At 55.7% G+C, this 19504-nt stretch overlaps 1 protein-coding gene across 1 annotated transcript; it reads left to right on the forward strand.

Annotated features, from left to right (window-relative positions):
• Positions 1-5687: 5687 nt before the first annotated feature.
• LOC125629728 (ultra-long-chain fatty acid omega-hydroxylase-like) lies at positions 5688-16241 on the forward strand. Its single transcript, XM_075121773.1, is given in 14 exon segments — positions 5688-5753; positions 5948-6092; positions 8011-8064; positions 10114-10146; positions 10149-10240; positions 11310-11431; positions 12790-13057; positions 13694-13760; positions 14154-14283; positions 14739-14872; positions 15004-15068; positions 15575-15657; positions 15951-16012; positions 16015-16241. Coding segments are annotated over 14 exon segments (1461 nt in total). The 3' UTR covers positions 16155-16241.
• The last annotated feature ends 3263 nt before the right edge of the window (positions 16242-19504 follow it).

The following is a 19504-nucleotide window of genomic DNA, read 5'->3' on the forward strand; positions in this document are numbered from 1 at the left end:
CTCTACCAATCAGGAGGGGTTTCAGCCGCTGGGGACCACCCTGAGAGGAGATTTGTCCAATTGGGGGGAATTCTGGGGCGGGGTGACCCATCAGGAAGTGGCTCGTGTGACCCCTCTAAGAACTCCTTCCACCACCCTCTACCAATCGTGATGGGTTTTGGCCACAGAGGACAGCTCCGAAAGGAGATTCGACCGAAATAGGGTGGGTTCTGGGACGGGGTCAACCGCCCAGAAGAGGGTCGTGTGACCCCTCTAAGGATTCCTTCCAACGACCTCTGCCAATCAGAATGCAGCACCATCACCTCATAAGTCCCAGCGCTGGGAAGAGGAGGCCATCTCTTACCAAGAAGACGTGTTTTAGAAATTGTGGAAAGGCTGAGAGGAAACGTGGACTCCTTTACCACCCCTGTGAGACCTTCAGACTTTGTTTTAGCCCCGAGGACCTTTGGAGTTGTGTGGAGAAAGCGCTACAGCAGCGACAGTTCTGAAGAGGATGAGAGAGAAGCCAAGGGGATTCCTTTGGCCCAGCCATTGATGGATATGCCAGAATCCGACCCTGAAGCCCAACTGCTCATGAGACACCCCCATGAGCATGGTGGCCTCTCGTCATCCACCACCCTGGAGGAGGAAGGAGATCACGGCTCGGGGAAGGCACTGGCAGACAAGGTGAATGGAAAAGACGTAGCTCCGGTAAATGAATGATTAAGAAGCGACGGTCGATGATTGGGTGTAATGGGGTTAGGAACCAGGGGTTGTGTAAATCTAAAAACAAGCAGTGGGAACTTACGCTTGTTTCTTGTCTGAAAATCTCTCGACAGCTTTGACGATGCCTTTCTAGAGGACCCGGAGGCCCTGGATGTTAGGGGGCTTATTCCTTCACCCACTTACTTCCCTGGTCCTTCTCTCATGAACAGAGAGCAACAATACCCGAAGTCCAAAGGTGCAAACAATTTGATGTTTATTGGGGTGAACTTCCAGCAAGCACGATTCCAGTTTCCTTCCTTAGTGTCCTCCTTCCCAGCTCTGACACCACAGAGCCTTACACCTGTGTCCCTGTTCTTATTCCTGCCCTTAGCAAAACATTATTCCAATTTCCTTACCCCCATTCCCTGTTCCCGTCTCCCTCACCCGCATGCCCACCCCCACCCCCCTTCTTCCTGATTGACTGCAGACTATATAGGAAAACTTGAGTTCTGCTTTGCTATACCTTAACCAATCATTTTCCTGAAATTTAACTAACCAATCCTAACATATTGTAACATGATTATGTACCCAATTATATCCCACCACCTTAATTAGTTTACACCCAGCAAAATTAATTATACAGCAGACAGAAACAATCACAGAACCAGACAGAGATTATACAGACAAACAACAGCAAAGTGGGAACTATAATGACAAAACAATACAGAAGTGAGGATTCCACATCCCAGCTATTGATAAGTGAGTTCTTGCCAGACAGGATGCTATCAAACTAAGTTTCCTTTTACATTTTCTAGGCACTTCCCTTTCTCTGGAGGTGATAGGAATACCATCCTGTCCTGATAGTGCCTAACAGCCCAATAGCACCTTATTTCAATATGACTAGTTTGGAATGTGAGGATGTGACTGTTCGCTTCCCAGCTTATGGCTGCCTCTGTTGCTTAGCCAAAGGCCTTAGCCTAAGAACAGGGCCTCAGACTGTCACAGTAAGAGAAGGCCCTTACACTGGCAGACAGTGGTTTTGATTCTTTCTTTTATACCTCTATAACTGGCCAAGTGATAAGAATACACCTAAATTCTTAGAGTATAGGCCTTTACAGACAGACCTGAATATCTATATCCTAACACTGGACAGCGTTGCATCAAGCAGCGAAGGTGAACCAGGCTCGCCTTGTTTTTCTTCAACGCCGCTAGAAATTGTTGAAGATGACTCCGAGGAGGACGGCTATGAGGAGTTTAGGAGGAGACTTGGCATGGAACTCGCTGAGCCAGTGCCACGTTGCGAGCGTAAAAATGTTATGCGGACTATTGTACGCGTTGCTGTTATGCTGTTCTTCATCACTGTCTTAGGGAAAAGCTTTTTGAAAATGGTGAGGGCTGTGTCATAGATGCCCCAGCCCAATGGCACCATGACTGTGTGACTTGGACTTCAATGGATAGAAACTGCAAGCTCTGGGGCCTGTGTGCTGAGCTGTGTTTGGAAAGCTTATTGAACACTATTATTGCCATAGTTTATGTTATGCAACGTCTGTGCCTAACCCAAGAACATTTAGCGCAAGGGGTGACCTTGAGAAATGCTGTGCAATTCAGTGGCGACCCTGACCGTGTTTTAAAGAAAATGTCCAAACCGGAAGATGCCTGCTTACAGCATTACATTGACCGTCTGGTCCACACAAAAACTGACAGAACCCTGCTTAAGAAAAAGACTATTTGTAAGAAATCTAAAAGGATTAATTTAGAGACTGATGAGGGGACAAACATGCAATATCAAACTTGGTCGCTGTACATTTTAAAAAATCGAATGAAAAGGGCTTTGTGATTATCTGAGTTTCTGTTAGAAGGTCTCTGGCCCTTAAGTGAGCTAAAAGTTTTAATGGAGATCTGGGTTTGTTTTCAAGAAGCTGTATGACTTTTAAATTGAAAAAAAATGGTTTGTGAGAACCTAGGTCTTGTGTCTTTGTGTAAAAGAGACCCATTTACAGCAAAAAGCTGTGAAGTGGGAGGGGAACAAATCCTAAAAATGTGTTTACAGTGTAACCCTTCTGCCCATCAGAGTTGGCAACAACAGGGGCTGGGTTCAGTATCTAGGACTTCCATTCCCATAACACAATGCAAAACCAGGTCAAGCCCCCACCAGCGGGGCACTGAAGCCCCTACAACAAATTGAAATAATTGAATACTGTGTTAAATAGTAGTGGGGCTCAGAGCTGGGGCACCATGAACCCAAAGTGAATTCAGCTCTGCAGTCTGTAACCAAACTCCTAATAGAATCAAAATTATCTCTGATATTACATAATGGAGAGAAGGTGCAATTGGTATTTGGGGCCCTCAGAAGGGGGCTCACACCACTAGGCACAAACCTCCATCCTCAAACTCTCTCAATTCACTGGCTTTTGCAATCCTTGTCCCTTGCCTAGCAAGTGCTACTTAGTTGATGGTGAGTCCCTCCGTCATAAAAGGCCAAGGACAGTTCCACTATCCTTGGTTCACATAATCAGGATAACGACACTTTATTCTTCCTGCCCCAATAACAGAGACACTGGGGATCCCACAGCAGCCAAAGTGACCGTTTGGGCTCCTGTGGGCTCACGCTAGGCGGGGTGGGTGTGCCTGTGCAAACGAGATCAGCTCCTGAAGTCCTTTTCCACAACTCACCACCAGATGTCAGGGTAGAGCTCATCCTGCCTCTGCTTACAACACGAAAACAAAACAGGGATGGTTCAGACATGTGTTTGAGTACAACAGAGTTGACTCATCCTGTTGAACTGAATGGTTTTAACCACACCCCCACTGAATAGCGAAGGTAACTGTGATTCCTTACCCTTGTTGCTATAGGGATAAATTTGATGGGTGTGCACCCATAGTAAGGGAGGTGGGTGGGTGAGTTCGGATTAATATGAAATGAAATAAAACCTCAGGAATTCGCAGATGCTATTGGGCAGTTTAAATATAATCCCTGGAGTTGGCAGAACTCTACTGGACAGTTTAAAGGACCCAGGAACTGGCAGAACTCTACTGGAGAGTTTAAATATGACCCAGGAGTGGTTTTGAATGCTATGGGTCACTCTTTCTAGCAATTCAAAGCCATTAAAAGTTTAAAATACTATATTTACCAAAAAAACCCAAAACAACCAACCAAAAAACCCCACCACACACATTAATAATCAAGGTGGGCCATTTCCAGCACAAATCCAGGTTTCCTTACAATGTAAGTGATCACTTTAGATAAGCTATTACCAACAGGAGAGTGGGTTTGTTTTTCTTTGGGGGGGAGAAAACCTGGATTTGTGCTGGAAATGGCCCACCTTGATTATCATACACATTGTAAGGAGAGTGATCACTTTAGATAAGCTATTACCAGCAGGAGAGTAGGGTGTGGGGAGAGAAAACCCTTTGTAGTGATAAACACTCATTTTTTCATGGTTTGTGTGTATAAAAACATCTTCTGTATTTTCCACAGTATGCATCCGATGAAGTGAGCTGTAGCTCACGAAAGCTCATGCTCAAATAAATTGGTTAGTCTCTAAGGTGCCACAAGTACTCCTTTTCTTTTTGTGTTTTAAACTCTCTCTCTCTCTCTCTCTCTCTCTGTGTAAAAAAAACATAGGTGGTTTTTTTTAAAGTATATGGCTGCAAACTGATAGTAATGGTGTGTTTCAAACTAACAGGGTGTTTTTTTACTGTGCAAAATGTGTTTTAAACTGGATTTTAAAAGCAGTTTGGTTTTTATTTTGCAAAATGAGGTGTATTTAAAAAAATGTTTGCGGGTTTGTTGTTTTTTGTTTTAAAGTGGTAGAAATAAATTCAAAACTCCTGTTTGTTGTACAGCCTGAAATGGATTATTTTGTTTGAAAGCTCTGACTTTTTAAATAGAAAAACACCCTAATGAATATTTTATTTTTAAGTTTACAAAACAGTTTCATGTGATTTATAATAATTATAATAATAATAATTAATAATAATATTGTCTGCTCCACCGTACGGTGAAAACATGAGAGACCCTTAGACCAGAGGGTAAAGAAGCTTAAAAGAAAAAGAAAAGGATCCAGGGGCACCCAGAAGGCTGCCTGCTGCCATAGGGGGATGGGGCAGAGTCCCACTGGGGTGTGGGCGAGGAGTGCAGGAGCAGGCAGAACACCTCCAGGTGTCCCAGCACCGCCAGCGCAGGCCCCTCTCTGGTGAGCGAGTTGCTGGGGCTGTGCGCTGCAGGGGGACGCGCGATGAGCTGAAGCCAGACTCCGACGGAATCCAGCCCCCAGCCTGGTTGGTGCTCCCTGGCCTGGGGGCTCCTGCTCCAGCCTCTTCTGCCCCCTTGCGGAGGGGACATCTGTCCCCGTTAACGTACTGCTGCCACTCTTCCCAATTAGCCCTGCTCCAAGTGGCGCCTGGGCCCGCAGGGCCAAGGGCACGTGGAGCTACGCTGGGGCTTGTTTGCTCATCCCTGAACTGCTGCCCTGCAGGGTGGTTGAGACGTGACTCTGGAAGTTTCACCAGGGCCCTAAGTCCAGAGCCAAAGCAACAAATAGAAATGCTGCCCCTCCCCGCCAGCCTAGCATCCAGCCCTACCCCGCCAGCCCTTTGTATGACTCGCTGTGCCCAGGAGCCCAGTGCAGTCTGCGGGAACTTTGTAAACAATCCCGTTGCTGATGCAGCAGCGGGAACAGAGTCCAGCTCCCTCCCCCAGTGCCAGGCGGGCTTGGCAGGACACAGAGAGGGGAGGTCTGGCCTTAGTCCTCAAAGCCAGCAGCTGGGTCTGAGCAATGAGCGTTGCTCCCTGGAGCAGAGTTGGATGTCACGGGGCCAGGAGAGAGGTGCTTCGGGGCTCAGGAGCCCTCAGTCTCCTGCTCAGCTCAGCTGGATGGCAGAGAAGCGCAGGGCGGGGATGCAGTGCTGGGGCTGTGTGAATGCATGTAGCCAGTTCATGCCGGGGCTGAGGGCTCATGCTCGCTGCCCACTGAGCCCCCGGGTTCACCTCTGCACGGAGAATGGCTGGGAGCCGTGTTTGCAATAACACAGGGAGCCCCAAGTGGCCCCATCCAACCGACTGCCAGGTGAGGGCAGCCCTCCCTCCCCCATTAGAAAGGAAGCCAGAGGCGCTCTGAGAGCAGCCAGCAGTGGGTCTGCTTGGGGAGCTGCCGCTCCTGCAGTGGGCTGAGTCGGGCGCTGGGCCCAGCATGTCGCCCTGGCCGGAGACGTGGCCGGAGTCCCAGCTGGCCCGTGGCTAACCCCTGGCTCCTCGTTGTAGGGTCAGAACGCGGAGGAGGGGATGCAGTGCGTAGATGAGCTCGTCGGGGGCTACAGCCACTCCTGCCTTTGGTGGTTTGGGCCCTGGTTTCCCATTCTCCGGCTCTTCCACCCAGAGGCCGTTAAACCCGTGCTGCTGGAGTCAGGTAGTGAGGGTGGCCCCAGCCCCAGGAGTTTGTGTGTCCGTCCGTCTGTCTGTCCTGGGGCTCAGCAAGGGTTGGATTCCCAGCAGGCGCCTGGAGCTCTCGATGTTATGTGTGCTGCACCCGCCATGACGGGACCTCTAGGGACATGGGCCCAGTGGTGAGAGGGCAGCTGCTCCCTAGAAAAGCCCCCGGCCAGGAGGACTGGCTGCTGAGACCAGCCCTCCTCCACGTGGCTGAGGAGGAAGCTGCCTGGCTGTCGGGGCTGGGGGAAGGGATCAGGTCTCAGGCCGAGCTCAGCTCGGCAGGTGGCTGTTCATTGGGCTGCTTGTCTGGCTGGGTGCTGCCAACCCAGGGTCCTTAGTGAGTCCCCCTGGCCCCAGAGGAGTTAGGGCAGAGGCTGTAGCCATCCCTTGGCGTCCTGAGAGGAGCACGTCCCACTGGCTGAAGCCCAGCTGGAGCTGCCGTCAGGCTCTGGGCCAGTGACCCATGGGAGCAAAGGTTCATTGCAGCCCTGCCAGCATCCCTGGCTGGTGATAGGCGAGTGGGGGATCTGATAGCATCCAGCTGGCTCAGGGACACCTTCATCAACTCAGTCCATGGTCCCAAAGGGGGCACGGCAGGGCTGTGGGGTGAAGGGGACAATGAGGGAGGTGGTCCAGGGGAGAAACAGGTCAGGGAGAGTCATAAGGACCAAATGGCCGATATTCTTGGGGGGGCCTATGGGGAGCAGCAGAGAGTGTGAGGCTGATACTGTTGTGGGGGTGCATGGCCGTGAGGCTAGTGGGATGTTGGGGGTGGGGGAATCTGGAGAATGGTGCAGAGAGGGGGTGGTCCTGGGGCTAGTGGTGCAGGGAGGGCAGTTTCTGCCCCTATTGTCTCTGGCTGACCCAGGGAGAGGAGCAGCTGAGGCCAGCTCAGTCTCAGAGAGCTGGGCCTGCCAAGCCACCTTTGCCCGTCTCCCGTGTCACCCACCCGAGTGCCAGCCATTCGCACAGCCCTGCGAGGTAGGGAGTCACTGAGGTACAGAGGGGGCAGGGGACTCACACAGCATGTCCATGTAAGAGACAGGAATAGAACCCAGGAGTCCTGGCTCCCAGCCCCCTCCAGACCCTGCTGTAGCCACAGGATCCCCACTCTGCTCGCAGAGCCAGGGAATACAGCTAATAGGGAGTTTTAAGGATGCCAAGCTCTCTATTGTGAAGGCCCCACGTGACTGCCAAGCTCACGCAGTCCGTGGGTCACAGGCACTGCCCCAGGAGGAGTCTCTGTCACGCTGCAGGCCCAGCCCAGGCTGCGGATGCTGCTTGTGCCCCGTGTCCTCCTACCTGTCTGTGACTCGCTCAGAGCAAGCCTGCTCTGCGTGAGGGGCCTGGTGGCTCAGCACCTGGTCCCTGTCGTGTGGCTCCTTCACGCTGTTCACTGAGCCTGTCCCGTTGCCCCAGCAGCCACCCTCCTGGCTCCTAGGGTAGAGCCTGGAGCAGGGTGTCCAGCAGGGTTCTGCCTTGTCTGATGGGGGCTGCTTTCACAGGGCGATGCGCCAAGGCTCCTTAGGAAACAGCCTGTGGAGCAGGTGGGCACTGGACAGACCCACATTCCTGCAGCTGCCCCTTTCCAGACCAAAAGGGGGCCCAGTGGAGCTGCAGCTCCAGCCGGGGCTCTGATAACAGTAGTCCTGCACTCCTTCCCTGTGTCCTAAACCGTGTATGTGTGTGTGAGCGCTAACGCCAGGGTGCACCCCATTACCGCCCCCAGTGCCGTGTGTGTCTGAGCACTAACACCGGGGTGCGCCCATCTCTGTTCCACTCTGCCGTGTGTGTGTCTCAGCACTAAACCCCAGGTGTGCCGCATCTCTGCACCCCGAGCCATGTGTGTCTCAGCACTAACCCCTGGGCCTGCCCGTCTCTGGTCTCCCCCACAGTTGCCATCGCACCCAAGGACTACCTGTTCTACGGCTTCCTGAAGCCCTGGCTAGGTGAGTGCCCTTTCTTCTGGGCTTGGATCTGTTGTGCTTGGTGTCATGGGGCCCGGACCCCAGGGGAGGGGCTTGTGGGGAATGGAGGGTGTGATGTTCCCCTCTGGTGTTATCTGGACCGATGATCAGCTAGGTCACTCCAATCCTTGACTCTGGGAGCCAGCCTTACCCTGCTCTTCTGTGAGAACCCCCACTCTGGGGCTGTTCACACACAGCCCCTGGCATGTAAGCTGCTCCTTGGTCTGTGCAATTGAATGACACGAGCCAATAGCTCTGGTCCCAGACACAACCCTAGGAACCTCCGTCTTGCAGTGTCCAGTTATGCCCGCTGCAAGCTTATGAGATTTCATCAATTTAACAAAGAAATTGATATTTACCAGGCTTGTTCTCCCAAGGGGAGTCTCTGACACACTTCAAACCAAATGCACTGCGTCAGGTAGAATAAACAAAGAGATTTATTGACTACAAAGATAGATTTAAGTGATTTATAAGTCAAAGCAAAACAAGTCGGATTTGGTCAAACAAAATGAAAGCAAAACACATTCTAAGCTGATCTTAACACTTTTATTGTCCTTACAAATTTAGGTGCTTCTCACCACAGGCTAGCTGGTTGTCCTTCAGCCAGGCTCTCCCCTTTGATCAGCGCTTCAGTGGCTTGGTGAGGTCTGTAGATGGAGGTGGAAGAGAGAAGAAGACCATGGCAAATGTCTCTCCCTTTTATCATGTTCTTTCTTCCCTCTTGGCTGTGTCCCCCAACCCTGACCCTTCAGGGTCAGGTGAGCATTACCTCATCGCAGTCCCTGACTGACCAAGGGAAGGGGAGCGACTCACCAAGTTCCTACACCAAAGGCTCTTAAGCAAAGTAAGCTATCATGGGATAAGAGGGAAGGTCCTTTCTGGATCAGTAACTGGTTAAAAGACTGGAAACAAAGGGTGGGAATAAATGGTCAGTTTTCAGAATGGAGAGAGGTAATAGTGGTGTCCCCCAGGGGTCTGTACTGGGACCAGTCCCATTCAACATATTCATAAATGATCTGGAAAAGTGGGTAAACAGGTGACGAAATTTACAGATGATACAAAACCGCTCAGGATAAGTCCAAAGCAGACTGCAAAGAGTTTCAAAAGAATCTCTCCAAACTGGGTGACTGGGCAACAAAATGGCAGATGAAATTCAATGCTGATAAATGCAAAGTAACGCACATTGGAAAACATAATCCCAACTATACATAAATAATGATGGGGCCTGAATCAGCTGATACCACTCAAGAAAGAGATCTTGGAGTCATTGTGGATAGTTATCTGAAAACATTCACTCAATGTGCTGCGGCAGTCAAAGAAGCGAACTGAATGTTGGGAACCATTAGAAAAGGGAGAGATAATAATGCAGAAAAATATCATATTGCCTCTATATAAATGCATGGTACCCCCACATCTTGAATACTGCATGCAGGTGTGGTTGCTCCATCTCAAAAAAGATATATTGGACGTGGAAAAGGTTCATAAAAGGGCAACAAAAATGACTAGGGGTATGGAACAGGTTCCATATGAGGAAAGATTAAAAAGACGGGGATTTTTCAGCTTGGAAAAGAGACGACAAAGGAGGGATATGGCCACTGTTGGCAGACAGGAGACTGGGCTGGATGGACCATTGAGCTGATCCAGTCTGTCTATTCTTATGTTAGTGTGGAGCTGGAGCTACTCGTGCCATAGCCGTGAGCGCCAGCACATGGGTGTGCCCAGGATCACACACACGCCGTCACATGCGCACGTACCTCTGTGTGCATACCACCACGCACCTGCATGTACACACACGCATGCACCTGCATGTTCATGCCCACACGTGCCCCCACAAACACACACACACATGCTTCACTCACACCCCCACCCATGCACGCATTGCACACGTGCACGCACTCTCGTGCTGCCCAACATGCACCAGGGAGGTTGATTCTCGCTGAGCACCCAAGCTGGCTGCGACTCAGCGGGCTGCAGGGGGCCTGGGCTGCGGGATCTCTGCCAGGGCTCTGAGCTGAGTGCCTGTCATCTCAGGGGACGGTTTGCTGCTGAGCAATGGTCCGAAATGGGTCGGCACCGGTGCATGCTGACGCCAGCCTTCCACTTCGACATCCTGAAGCCCTACATGAAGATCTTCAACCAGAGCACTGACATCATGCATGTGAGTAACCCCCTCCCGTCATGGCACCAAATCTATGCCTGTGCCTCTGGCCCCTCCCACGGCACACACTGCCCTGGCACCCGCCAGCCTGTCCGGGACCCTCCCCCATGGCACACGCTGCCCTGGCACCCGCCAGCCTGCCCGGGACCCTCCCCCATGGCACACGCTGCCCTGGCACCCGCCAGCCTGCCCGGGACCCTCCCCCATGGCACACGCTGCCCTGGCACCCGCCAGCCTGCCCGGGACCCTCCCCCATGGCACACGCTGCCCTGGCACCCGCCAGCCTGCCCGGGACCCTCCCCCATGGCACACGCTGCCCTGGCACCCGCCAGCCTGCCCGGGACCCTCCCCCATGGCACACGCTGCCTTGGCACCCGCCAGCCTGCCCGGGACCCTCCCCCATGGCACACGCTGCCCTGGCACCCGCCAGCCTGCCTGGGACCCTCCCCCCACGGCATATGTTACCCTGGCATCTGCCAGCCTGCCTGGGACCCTCCCCGCACACGGCACACACTGTCCTGGTACCTGCCAGCCTGCCTGGGACCTTCCCCCCTATGGCACACACTGCCCTGGCACCCTGCCACCCCCAGCCTGCCCGTGACCCTCCCCCCATGGCACACACTGCCCTGGCACCTGCCAGCCTGCCTGGGACCTTCCCCCCCATGGCACACACTGCTCTGGCACCCTGCCACCCCCAGCCTGCCCGTGACCCTCCCCCCATGGCACACGCTGCACTAGTGCCTTCCTCCCTTGGCATATGTGGAACCAGCAGCCTGCCCTCCCCATGCCTCCCCCACACCCTATGCAATGTGCTGTACCATCACTACGCAGTGCTTCTGGCCCTGCACCGCCCCCCGGGCATATACTGCACCGATACCCTGCCCACCCACCCGCCTGCCCACTGCTCTTTCACCTGCCCCCACCACATGCCCAGCCCTGGCACTGCACCAGTCCACTAGCCTCCTCCCCTGTCTGCTTGCCTGTCTCTGACGCTGGCCCACCCGCATTGCAGTGGCTCCGCAGTGCTGTCCCTGCAGGCAGCTGCTCGGGGGCTGCTGTTCCCCCACAGGCCAAGTGGCGCCGGCTGGTGGCGTCAGGATCCACCTCCCTGGACATGTTTGGTCAGATCAGCCTCATGACCCTGGACAGTTTGCAGAAATGCGTCTTCGGCTGCAACAGCAACTGCCAGGAGTGAGTGACGCGGGGGCGGCTCCCCCAGCAGGGCCCCGCGCTGACCCGAGGGTGGGAGCCCCCTCACTGGGGGAGGTCAGAGTGGGGCGAATGGGCTGCAGGGTCCCTCCCTCCCTTCCTGGCCTGGCCCCAGTGAGCCTGGCCGGATTCACGGAATGGGTCCCTGAACTGGAGATCCCAGGGCGGGGAGGGTGTTACTGCAGGCCTGGGCAGGGGCTCTCCAGTGGGGTGTCTGGAGGCGTTGGGGGGTTGCTATAGTGGCTGTGCCCCGGGGCAGCACTGGGGGTGGAGCTCCTGCAGCTCACTGCGCGGAGGCTGGTGCTTGGTGCTTGCACTCGCAGGTCTGTCTGCTAACGCCTGTGGGGTCGGCATGGCTGTGCTGTGACTCTTGGGGGATGATCCTGCTGTTGCATGCCTCTCGCTGCCAGGAAGCTCCTCGCCTCAGTCCCATCACCCCAGAACCCTCCTGCCCCCAGTTTATACGTGTACTGCAGGGCCCTCGTCGGCAGCTTGTACCTGTTTTACTGCACTGGTGCACATACAGACATGAGTATAATTCTTGAGGTTCAGATTTATAGCCGAGATGGAGAGCTTTGCAGAGGCAAAGAGTTCTTTCAGAAATAGTCCATTGGTTATAGTCCAGTGTTTATATTCAGGGCGGTCCAGTCAGAACTGGGATCTCAGTCCTTGTGGCTTAGGCTTCCCCTGCATGAAGCCTCAAGCAGATCTGAGATAAACAGGATCAGGACCCAAGGGTCTTTTTATACAACTCCAGGCCTTCTTTGACAGGTTGGAGTCCTTAGACCAACAATAGGCAATCGGGGCGACTCTAAAGTAGGTCCATCACCGGTAATTAGCTACACGAAGTAACACAAGGCAGTTGCCGGTTTTTCCACCAGTCGCAGATGATTGGCTGTGCATTTCAAAGAGAGAGGAATACAGTGACGATATCCTGCGTTTACAGTTCATTGATGTTCTTTTGATCTCTGAATTAACCGAATACAGCATGGACAGGGACTGTTTGATTACATTGTTGACCTCTGCTAGTATGTACGTAAATACCCAAAACCACAAACGTGATCTCCCCGTATGTTTTTAAGGGTTGAATCTGAGTCATTTGTCCTGTAGGATGCTTAACCCTTTCTGGTCATTTGTCACCGTCCCACACTGGCTGAGCCGCAGCAGCAGCCAGAGGCACCCAAGCTTGGTCCCTTCCCCGCCGGCCGGCCCGGAGATCCCGTGGCTGGGAGATCACGCCATCGCTCTGTGGCGAGGCCCAGCCCGCCGGGATCCCCCAGCTCTGATCAGGGGGCCCCCGCCCCGGCCTGTCAGGCACATGCTGGCCTGTTGTGTTGCAGGACACCCAGTGACTACATCGCAGCCATCCTGGAACTCAGCTCCCTGGTGGTGGGACGCCAGCACCGCCTGCTCCTGCACTGCGACTTCCTGTACCGCCTGTCACCCGACGGGCGGCGCTTCCGGCACGCCTGCGACACCATGCACCGCTTCACGGCCGACGTGGTGCAGCGGCGCCACCAGGCCCTGAGCCACCAGGGCAGGGAGGCCTGGCTCAAATCCAAGCAGGGCAGGACGGTGGACTTCATTGACATCCTGCTCCTGGCCAAGGTAACGTGGTGGGGGGGGCTGCCCCGTGGGGGTGGGGGGAGGTCACGGATGTCCTGCTCCTGGCCAAGGGGACATGGGGGGGCCTGCCCCGTGGGGGTGGGCGGAGGTCACGTATGTCCTGCAATTGGCCAAGGGGACACAGTGGGAGATCCTGCCCTCGGGAGTGTGGGGGTTCGTTGACGTCCAGGGCAGGGCCTGGAGTTCCCATTTGGCACTGCCAGAGAGTCCTGGGGAGCCAGGTGGAAGGTGCTTTGTGATGTCTGTCACACCGGGACTTGCCCCCCGGCCCAGCTCTCTGGGGCGGCCCAGCCAGAGCTGCCTTCCCAGCATGCTCAGCGTGGAGCGATATGAACTGCACTTGGCGACATGAGGCTGGCACCTCTGGGGAGCTCTAACACCAGAGCCAGGCTGGGCATGGGGGAAGGGGGGAGCCCACCTTGGGGCCTGGGGCTGTGGGGCAGGGCAGGGACTGCCTCTTTCCCCGGGCTGGGTGGAGGGGAGATGGCCAAGCTCACTCCACCTCAAGATGTCCCATCCTCCCAGGCTCTGAAGTGGGGGAGGCGTGGGCCGGTGGGGCTGGGGTCCCTGAGTCACGGGGAGCCAGGTTACCCGTCCAGCAGTGTGTGCTTTGTGTAGGATGAGGACGGCCAGGACCTGTCAGACGAGGACATCGCAGCTGAGGCCGACACCTTCATGTTTGAGGGTGAGGAGCCCCCCTGGAGAGGAGGTGACCTCACCGCCTCATGTGGGAGGATGGGGTCTCTGCGGATGACATGGCTCTGGGGGGAGGGCAGGAGAGCTGGGTTCAGTCCCTGGCTCTGAGTGAGCTGGGTGTGCCTTTCCGTGAAATGGGGCTAAGACAGATCTGCCCCTGGGCACTGCCAGACAGTCCCAGCAACGGAGGAGGTGGTGGTAGTGGAGACAGATGCTCAGAGTCACCCCATTTGCCCCGCAGGCACGAGGGGCCTGGAGTTCCCAGCTGGCACTGCCAGAGAGTCATGCGGAGCAAGGCCCCGGGGGAGGTGCCAGCCCCGGACTCTCCACGGTCCCTCTCTGCCCCCGGCGGCTCTCACGCTGTGCTAGCCTCTCTCTGCAGGCCACGACACCACAGCCAGCGGCCTCTCCTGGGTGCTGTATAACCTGGCCTGTCACCCCGAGTACCAGGAGTGCTGCCGGGAGGAGATCAAGGACTTACTGCGGGACAAGGAGTCGGAGGAGGTTGAATGGTGAGATGGCTGCTTCAGCTGCAGTGCTGACCCCCAGCACCCCCACTTCCACGCCCTGTAGTTCCAGCACAGTCCCCACCCCACCTGTGAGGTTTAGCCCAGCCGCTGCCCTCCCCTCCCCTCCCCACCAGTCTATGCCTAGCACTGGGGTTCCTTCACCTCTGCCAGCCCCACAAGCTGGAGGGCTTCCCCTGCAAGATGGCCCTAGGCTGCTCCCCAGTGCCCCAGGGCCCTGCTGCTCTGGGTTTTGCATGTCCCCCCTGGATGCCCAAGGACCCTGCCACTCAGATGTGCATGCTCCCCCCCCCCCCCCCCGTCACGGTGTTGTTTGTCCCCTCAGTGCCAGCTCCACGCCTATGCGAGTCTGTCCCAGCCCCATTGCCTGGCTCATGGGCTCACACTGGGCCCCCCATGCATCCACCTCTGGGGCCAGCGCTAAGCTCTGCTCTCTGCAGGGAGGACCTGTCCCGGGTGCCCTTCTCCACCATGTGCATCAAGGAGAGTCTGCGCCTGCACCCGCCCGTCACGGCCATGTCCCGGCGCTGCACCGAGGACATCAAACTGCCCGACGGACGTGTCCTACCCAAAGGTACCAGCCTTCTTCCCTGCCCCCCAGCCAGGGGCATGGCACCGGAACTGGGCCCATAACCCCTGTGGTGCACAACCCCTCCCCTCCTTCTCCCTTTCCTCTCTCTAATGAGGCAGTTTCCTCTCTGGCAGGGAACGTCTGTCTGATCAGTATCTATGGGACGCATCACAATCCTGCTGTCAGGCCAGAGCCCCAGGTACCACTGGTTACTCTGTTCTGCCCCTTTGGCTCTACTCCACCCCACGGCCACCTCCAGCGTGGCACCAGGGGGCGCTGTGCTGCAGAGAGTGGGATTGCGGGGCTCGGTAGGGGCACTGTCCCCTCGGAGTCATTGCTGACCCAATGCCCCAGCGTGGCACCAGGGGGTGCTGAAGCGCCGTCAAAGTAGCAGCTTCCTATGCCCAGTGACCTTCCCCAGAGAGGAAGCTCCTCCTCCCCCCCCCCCCCCAGCTCGCCTAGAGGGGAGTGAGGGTCGCACCCCCATTCACACTGGGTGGGGATGGGTCACTGAGTGCTGGGTGGAGGCAGAACCATCCCCGCTGCCAGCGCATGGCCCCAGTCAGAAGCTCACTCTTGGGGAGCCTGGTGCCCAAGCTGCACCCGGGGAGGGGCTGCCTTTGCTCCCCCTTGGCTCAGGAACCAGCCCCACACCCCACCCTTCGCCCTCGCTCCCCTCACCGTGCCTTGTGCTTGCTGCTCCAGGTCTATAACCCACACCGCTTCGACCCAGAGAACTCCAAGAACCAGCCCCCACTGGCCTTCATGCCCTTCTCTGCTGGACCCAGGTAACCTGCCTGCCGGGCTCAGAGCCCCTCGCCGCACGAACTGCCCCCTCCCCCACCCCCGGCTGCCCACCAGCAAGCGGCTCCCTGGCTGCAGTGAAGCATTGTGGGACAGGCAGGAGGTGGCCTCTGGTCAGTGCTGGGGCCAGCTGTTATTGCTGAGGATCTGTCCCTTCTCCCACAGGGGGGTGGGCTCCCCCCAGCATCTGTCTGTCCCTGCTCCCCCATCCCTGCCCTCACAGGGGGTGTGGCTTCCAGGCGAAGAGCACCGGCTGACACCCCTGGCTTTCTCGCAGGAACTGCATCGGGCAGAACTTCGCCGTGGCAGAGATGAAGGTGGTGCTGGTGCTGACCCTGCTGCCTTCGCCCTGCGGCTGGACCAGAGCAGGCCCGTGCGGCGCAAGCCCGAGCTGATCCTGCGCAGCGAGAACGGGCTGTGGCTGCACCTGGAGCCGCTGGGGCCCAGCCGTGAGGGCCGGCCCCCCACACCACGCTCCTAGGGCCGTGCGCTCCCGCCCGCTGCGGGGATCCAGCCTGCTCCTCACAGCTCAGGGGCCTGCCGAGTGGAAGACCAGGTGGGGATCATGGTGGGGCCAGCTCTCTCCTCTAATCTAGACCAGCCCTCTGTACCAAAGGAGGCGCTGTGGGGTCCGGGCATGGGGCCCCTCAGGTGCTGCAGGCTCCTTTCAGACACCAGCTGCTTAGCCCTCCCCCACCTGCCCCTGGGAGGCAGGGTGACAAGTGCCTCTCCCCAGCCCCGCTGGATGCCCACGGCCACCTGGTGACTCAATGTCAGAGCTAGAAATGGAGCCAAGCAGCCTGGCTCCCGGCGCTGCCCACTCACAGCCTGGGCGACCCCTTGGCCTGCGTTCCCTGCCCCCACTGGCCAGAGGCAGGGTGCCAAGCTGTCTGGCCACTAGTCTAGGATGTGGGAGACCCATGTTCAATTCCCCGCTCTGCCACAGGCTCCCTGAGTGGCCTTGGGAAAGTCACTCAGCCTCTGGCCCTCAACTCCCATCAGTGCAATGGGGCTAATGGCCCTGCCCACAGGGGATGAGGGTAAATGCAGTTGGGGGGTGAAGTGCCACATACTTATGGTGGGGCATCTAAGAACACGTGGTCAATAACCCTAAATGCTATGGGCTTGTTAGTGGATCAGCCCACCTGTGCACCGATGCTGCTGTCTGTAGCTGAGGGTCTGGTCTGTCTCTCACTCCTCTTCCCCGGAGGGTAGGCATCTTTCCTCCTGCTCTGTCCTGCTCCCCCCACTCCTGCACTCATCAATCCACCTGCCTGGCCTGGGGCATGAACAGCTGAGAGGCCTGCAGGCACGTGGCTCAGTGCTCTGGCCGATCTTCCTGAGGGGCCCCCAGTGCCCCAGGTGAGCGCTGGCAAAGGCCATTTCTCACTCTGCTGCAGGTGGCTTTGGGGTGGGGCAGCGATCCAGGGGGCAGCTGCCCAGCAATCGCAACCTGCTGCCTGCAGTCACCTGCGGGAGTTGGGGCAGGGAAGCCTTTGTTACTCACGCACATGTACAATTCCCCATTGTGTGTGTGTATCGCCAGACCGTGCCCGGGAGGGCTGGCTGCAGACCCAGCAGGGACCCACTCCCTCCCACAGGGAACTCATGGCTCAAAGAGACAAACAATGGTTGAGAGAGCGAGCAGGGGGCCATATGTGGCCGCTGGGGCAGATGGACCTGGAGCTGCGGGACAGTTGGTTTCATGATATTTCTAAGTTGGTTCCGGAGCATGGTGAAGTCCAAGGCCCCTGCTGCAGGGTCGAGGCCATGAGGCTTTGGGATCTGGCCTCGGGGTTTCAGGATCTGGCCCTGGAATCTGGCCACTGAGCTTTGGGTTCTGTCCACCGGCCACGTGGCGGCAGGCTCCAGCCCCAGCCCCCGCCCCCGCCATCTCCCCAGTCCCCACTGCCTCCTCGAGCCCCAGACTTCAACCGCGTGCTCCATTCCTTGGCCACAGGGCTTCAGGCCCCAGGATCTGGCCACGGGTCTTCTGGCTCTGGTCCCCAGCTGTGAGGCAGCAAGTGCCAGCCCCAGGCTCACCAACCCCCCTTTGCCCAAGCCCACTCTGCATCCTCCAGCCCCGGGTTTTTGGGCTCTCTGGCTCTGGCTCCTGACCATGCAGCAGCGGGTGCAGGCCCCCAGCTCCCCCCTCTCCACCATCAACTCTGGCCCCTGCTGCCACTCCCACCCCCACAGTCCCACATTGCCTCCACCAGCTCTCTATTCATTCCCCCCAGTGCCCCGGGCCCCCACTGCCTCCATATCCACCTCCCCATACAGGGTTTAATTTGTCTCCGGGCTTGCCAGGGCTGTGTAACTGCTGTGAAAAGTGATATTTGTATGTTTGGTAATGTCACTTTTCACAGCAGACTTAGTAGCTAGCTGGGAGGCTGTGAAAAGTGATATTAACATACAAGTATCACTTTTCACGGCAGCAGATTTACTAGCTCAGAAGGCTAAAAATAACCAAAGCAACCAAAAAAGCAAAAGAAACTACAACAAAAAAGACAAGAACATGCAAAGCACGTTTGTTTGCGTTTCTATTCTGTTTAGGGCCAGTAAAGAATAGAGAAAACTGTACTTTATTTTTATTATTCAGTCTGCAAAAAAACCCCAAACCCTACGTAAATAAATTATACTAATTTGGACGTGTGTGTATGTGCGTATTTGTTTATTTTTTTCTTAAAGTTAATTAAGTATTTTAGGAACAAGTGTCAGAGTGGCCACCAGCAAGAGTCACTGCCGCTGGCGAGGGGCCCCTGCATAACGGTCAGGCTTAAGAAAACTGGGGGAGATGAAAGAACTGCTTGTTGACCTGTGAACGACTGATACTTGTAACATCGGTGTTGTCCAAAGTCGCAGTGAACACCTTTGTGTAGTGACCCCGGAAGTAATACTCCCATGAGGTGGGACTTCCAGTGACCTGTGTGCAGGGCTTACAGGTTCAAGGGGTGGGGTTAAAGTTTGATTGATGGTAGGGCCCTTATACTACTCGCTCCTGCGACCCAAAATTGGAAAAAGAAATACTATAATACTGGAGAGAAAGAAAGGAATGTTTTAAATGTTTTAAATTCTTGTACTGTGCTGTAAATTCTTTCCCCCAAATTAATTAAAAACATTCATTTGTATTTTTTATTTTTCTATTTTTTTTGTTGTTTTATAAAACAATACAGCAACTATAATACTGGCCAGTATTATACTTTTATAAATAGAATACAGCAACCATAATACTGGCCCATATTAGCCATTCTCCTACTGCTCAGATGCTGTAAGGGAGAGATGGATCAGGCCCTGTAAAGTAGGCCGGGGTGATTTTTTTATGACTCCAGGTGTTTTTATTACACATCAGGACATCTAGTCATTCTGATGGACGTGCAGCCTCTGGCAAGCTCAGTGATAAGCATGTATATTACACTGCTTGCTCAGGGGTCATTACTATAGAAACAGCCAAGTACTGGCCCAGATCCTCAAATACACCTGAGCTTTAGACTCTGGGTTGTTCTAAATTACGCTGTCTTGTAACAGCGATTGCTGTACGGGAGATTGCTGTAGCACCGGGGTCGGCAACGTTTGGCATGCAGCCCCCCAGGGTAAGCCCCCTGGTGGGCCGGGCCAGTTTGTTTATCTGCCGCGTCCGCAGGTTTGGCCGATCGCGGATCTCACTGGCCACGGTTCCGCACTGCAGGCCAATGGGGGCTGCAGGAAGCCGTGGCCAGCACATCCCTCGCCCCGCGCCGCTTCCCACAGCCCCCATTGGCCTACAGCGGGGAACCACGGCCGGTGGGAGCCGCGATGGGCCGAACCTGCGGACGCGGCGCGTAAACAAAC

The sequence above is a fragment of the Caretta caretta genome, chromosome 20, assembly GCF_965140235.1.
Source record: "Caretta caretta isolate rCarCar2 chromosome 20, rCarCar1.hap1, whole genome shotgun sequence".
Lineage (NCBI taxonomy): Eukaryota > Metazoa > Chordata > Testudines > Cheloniidae > Caretta > Caretta caretta.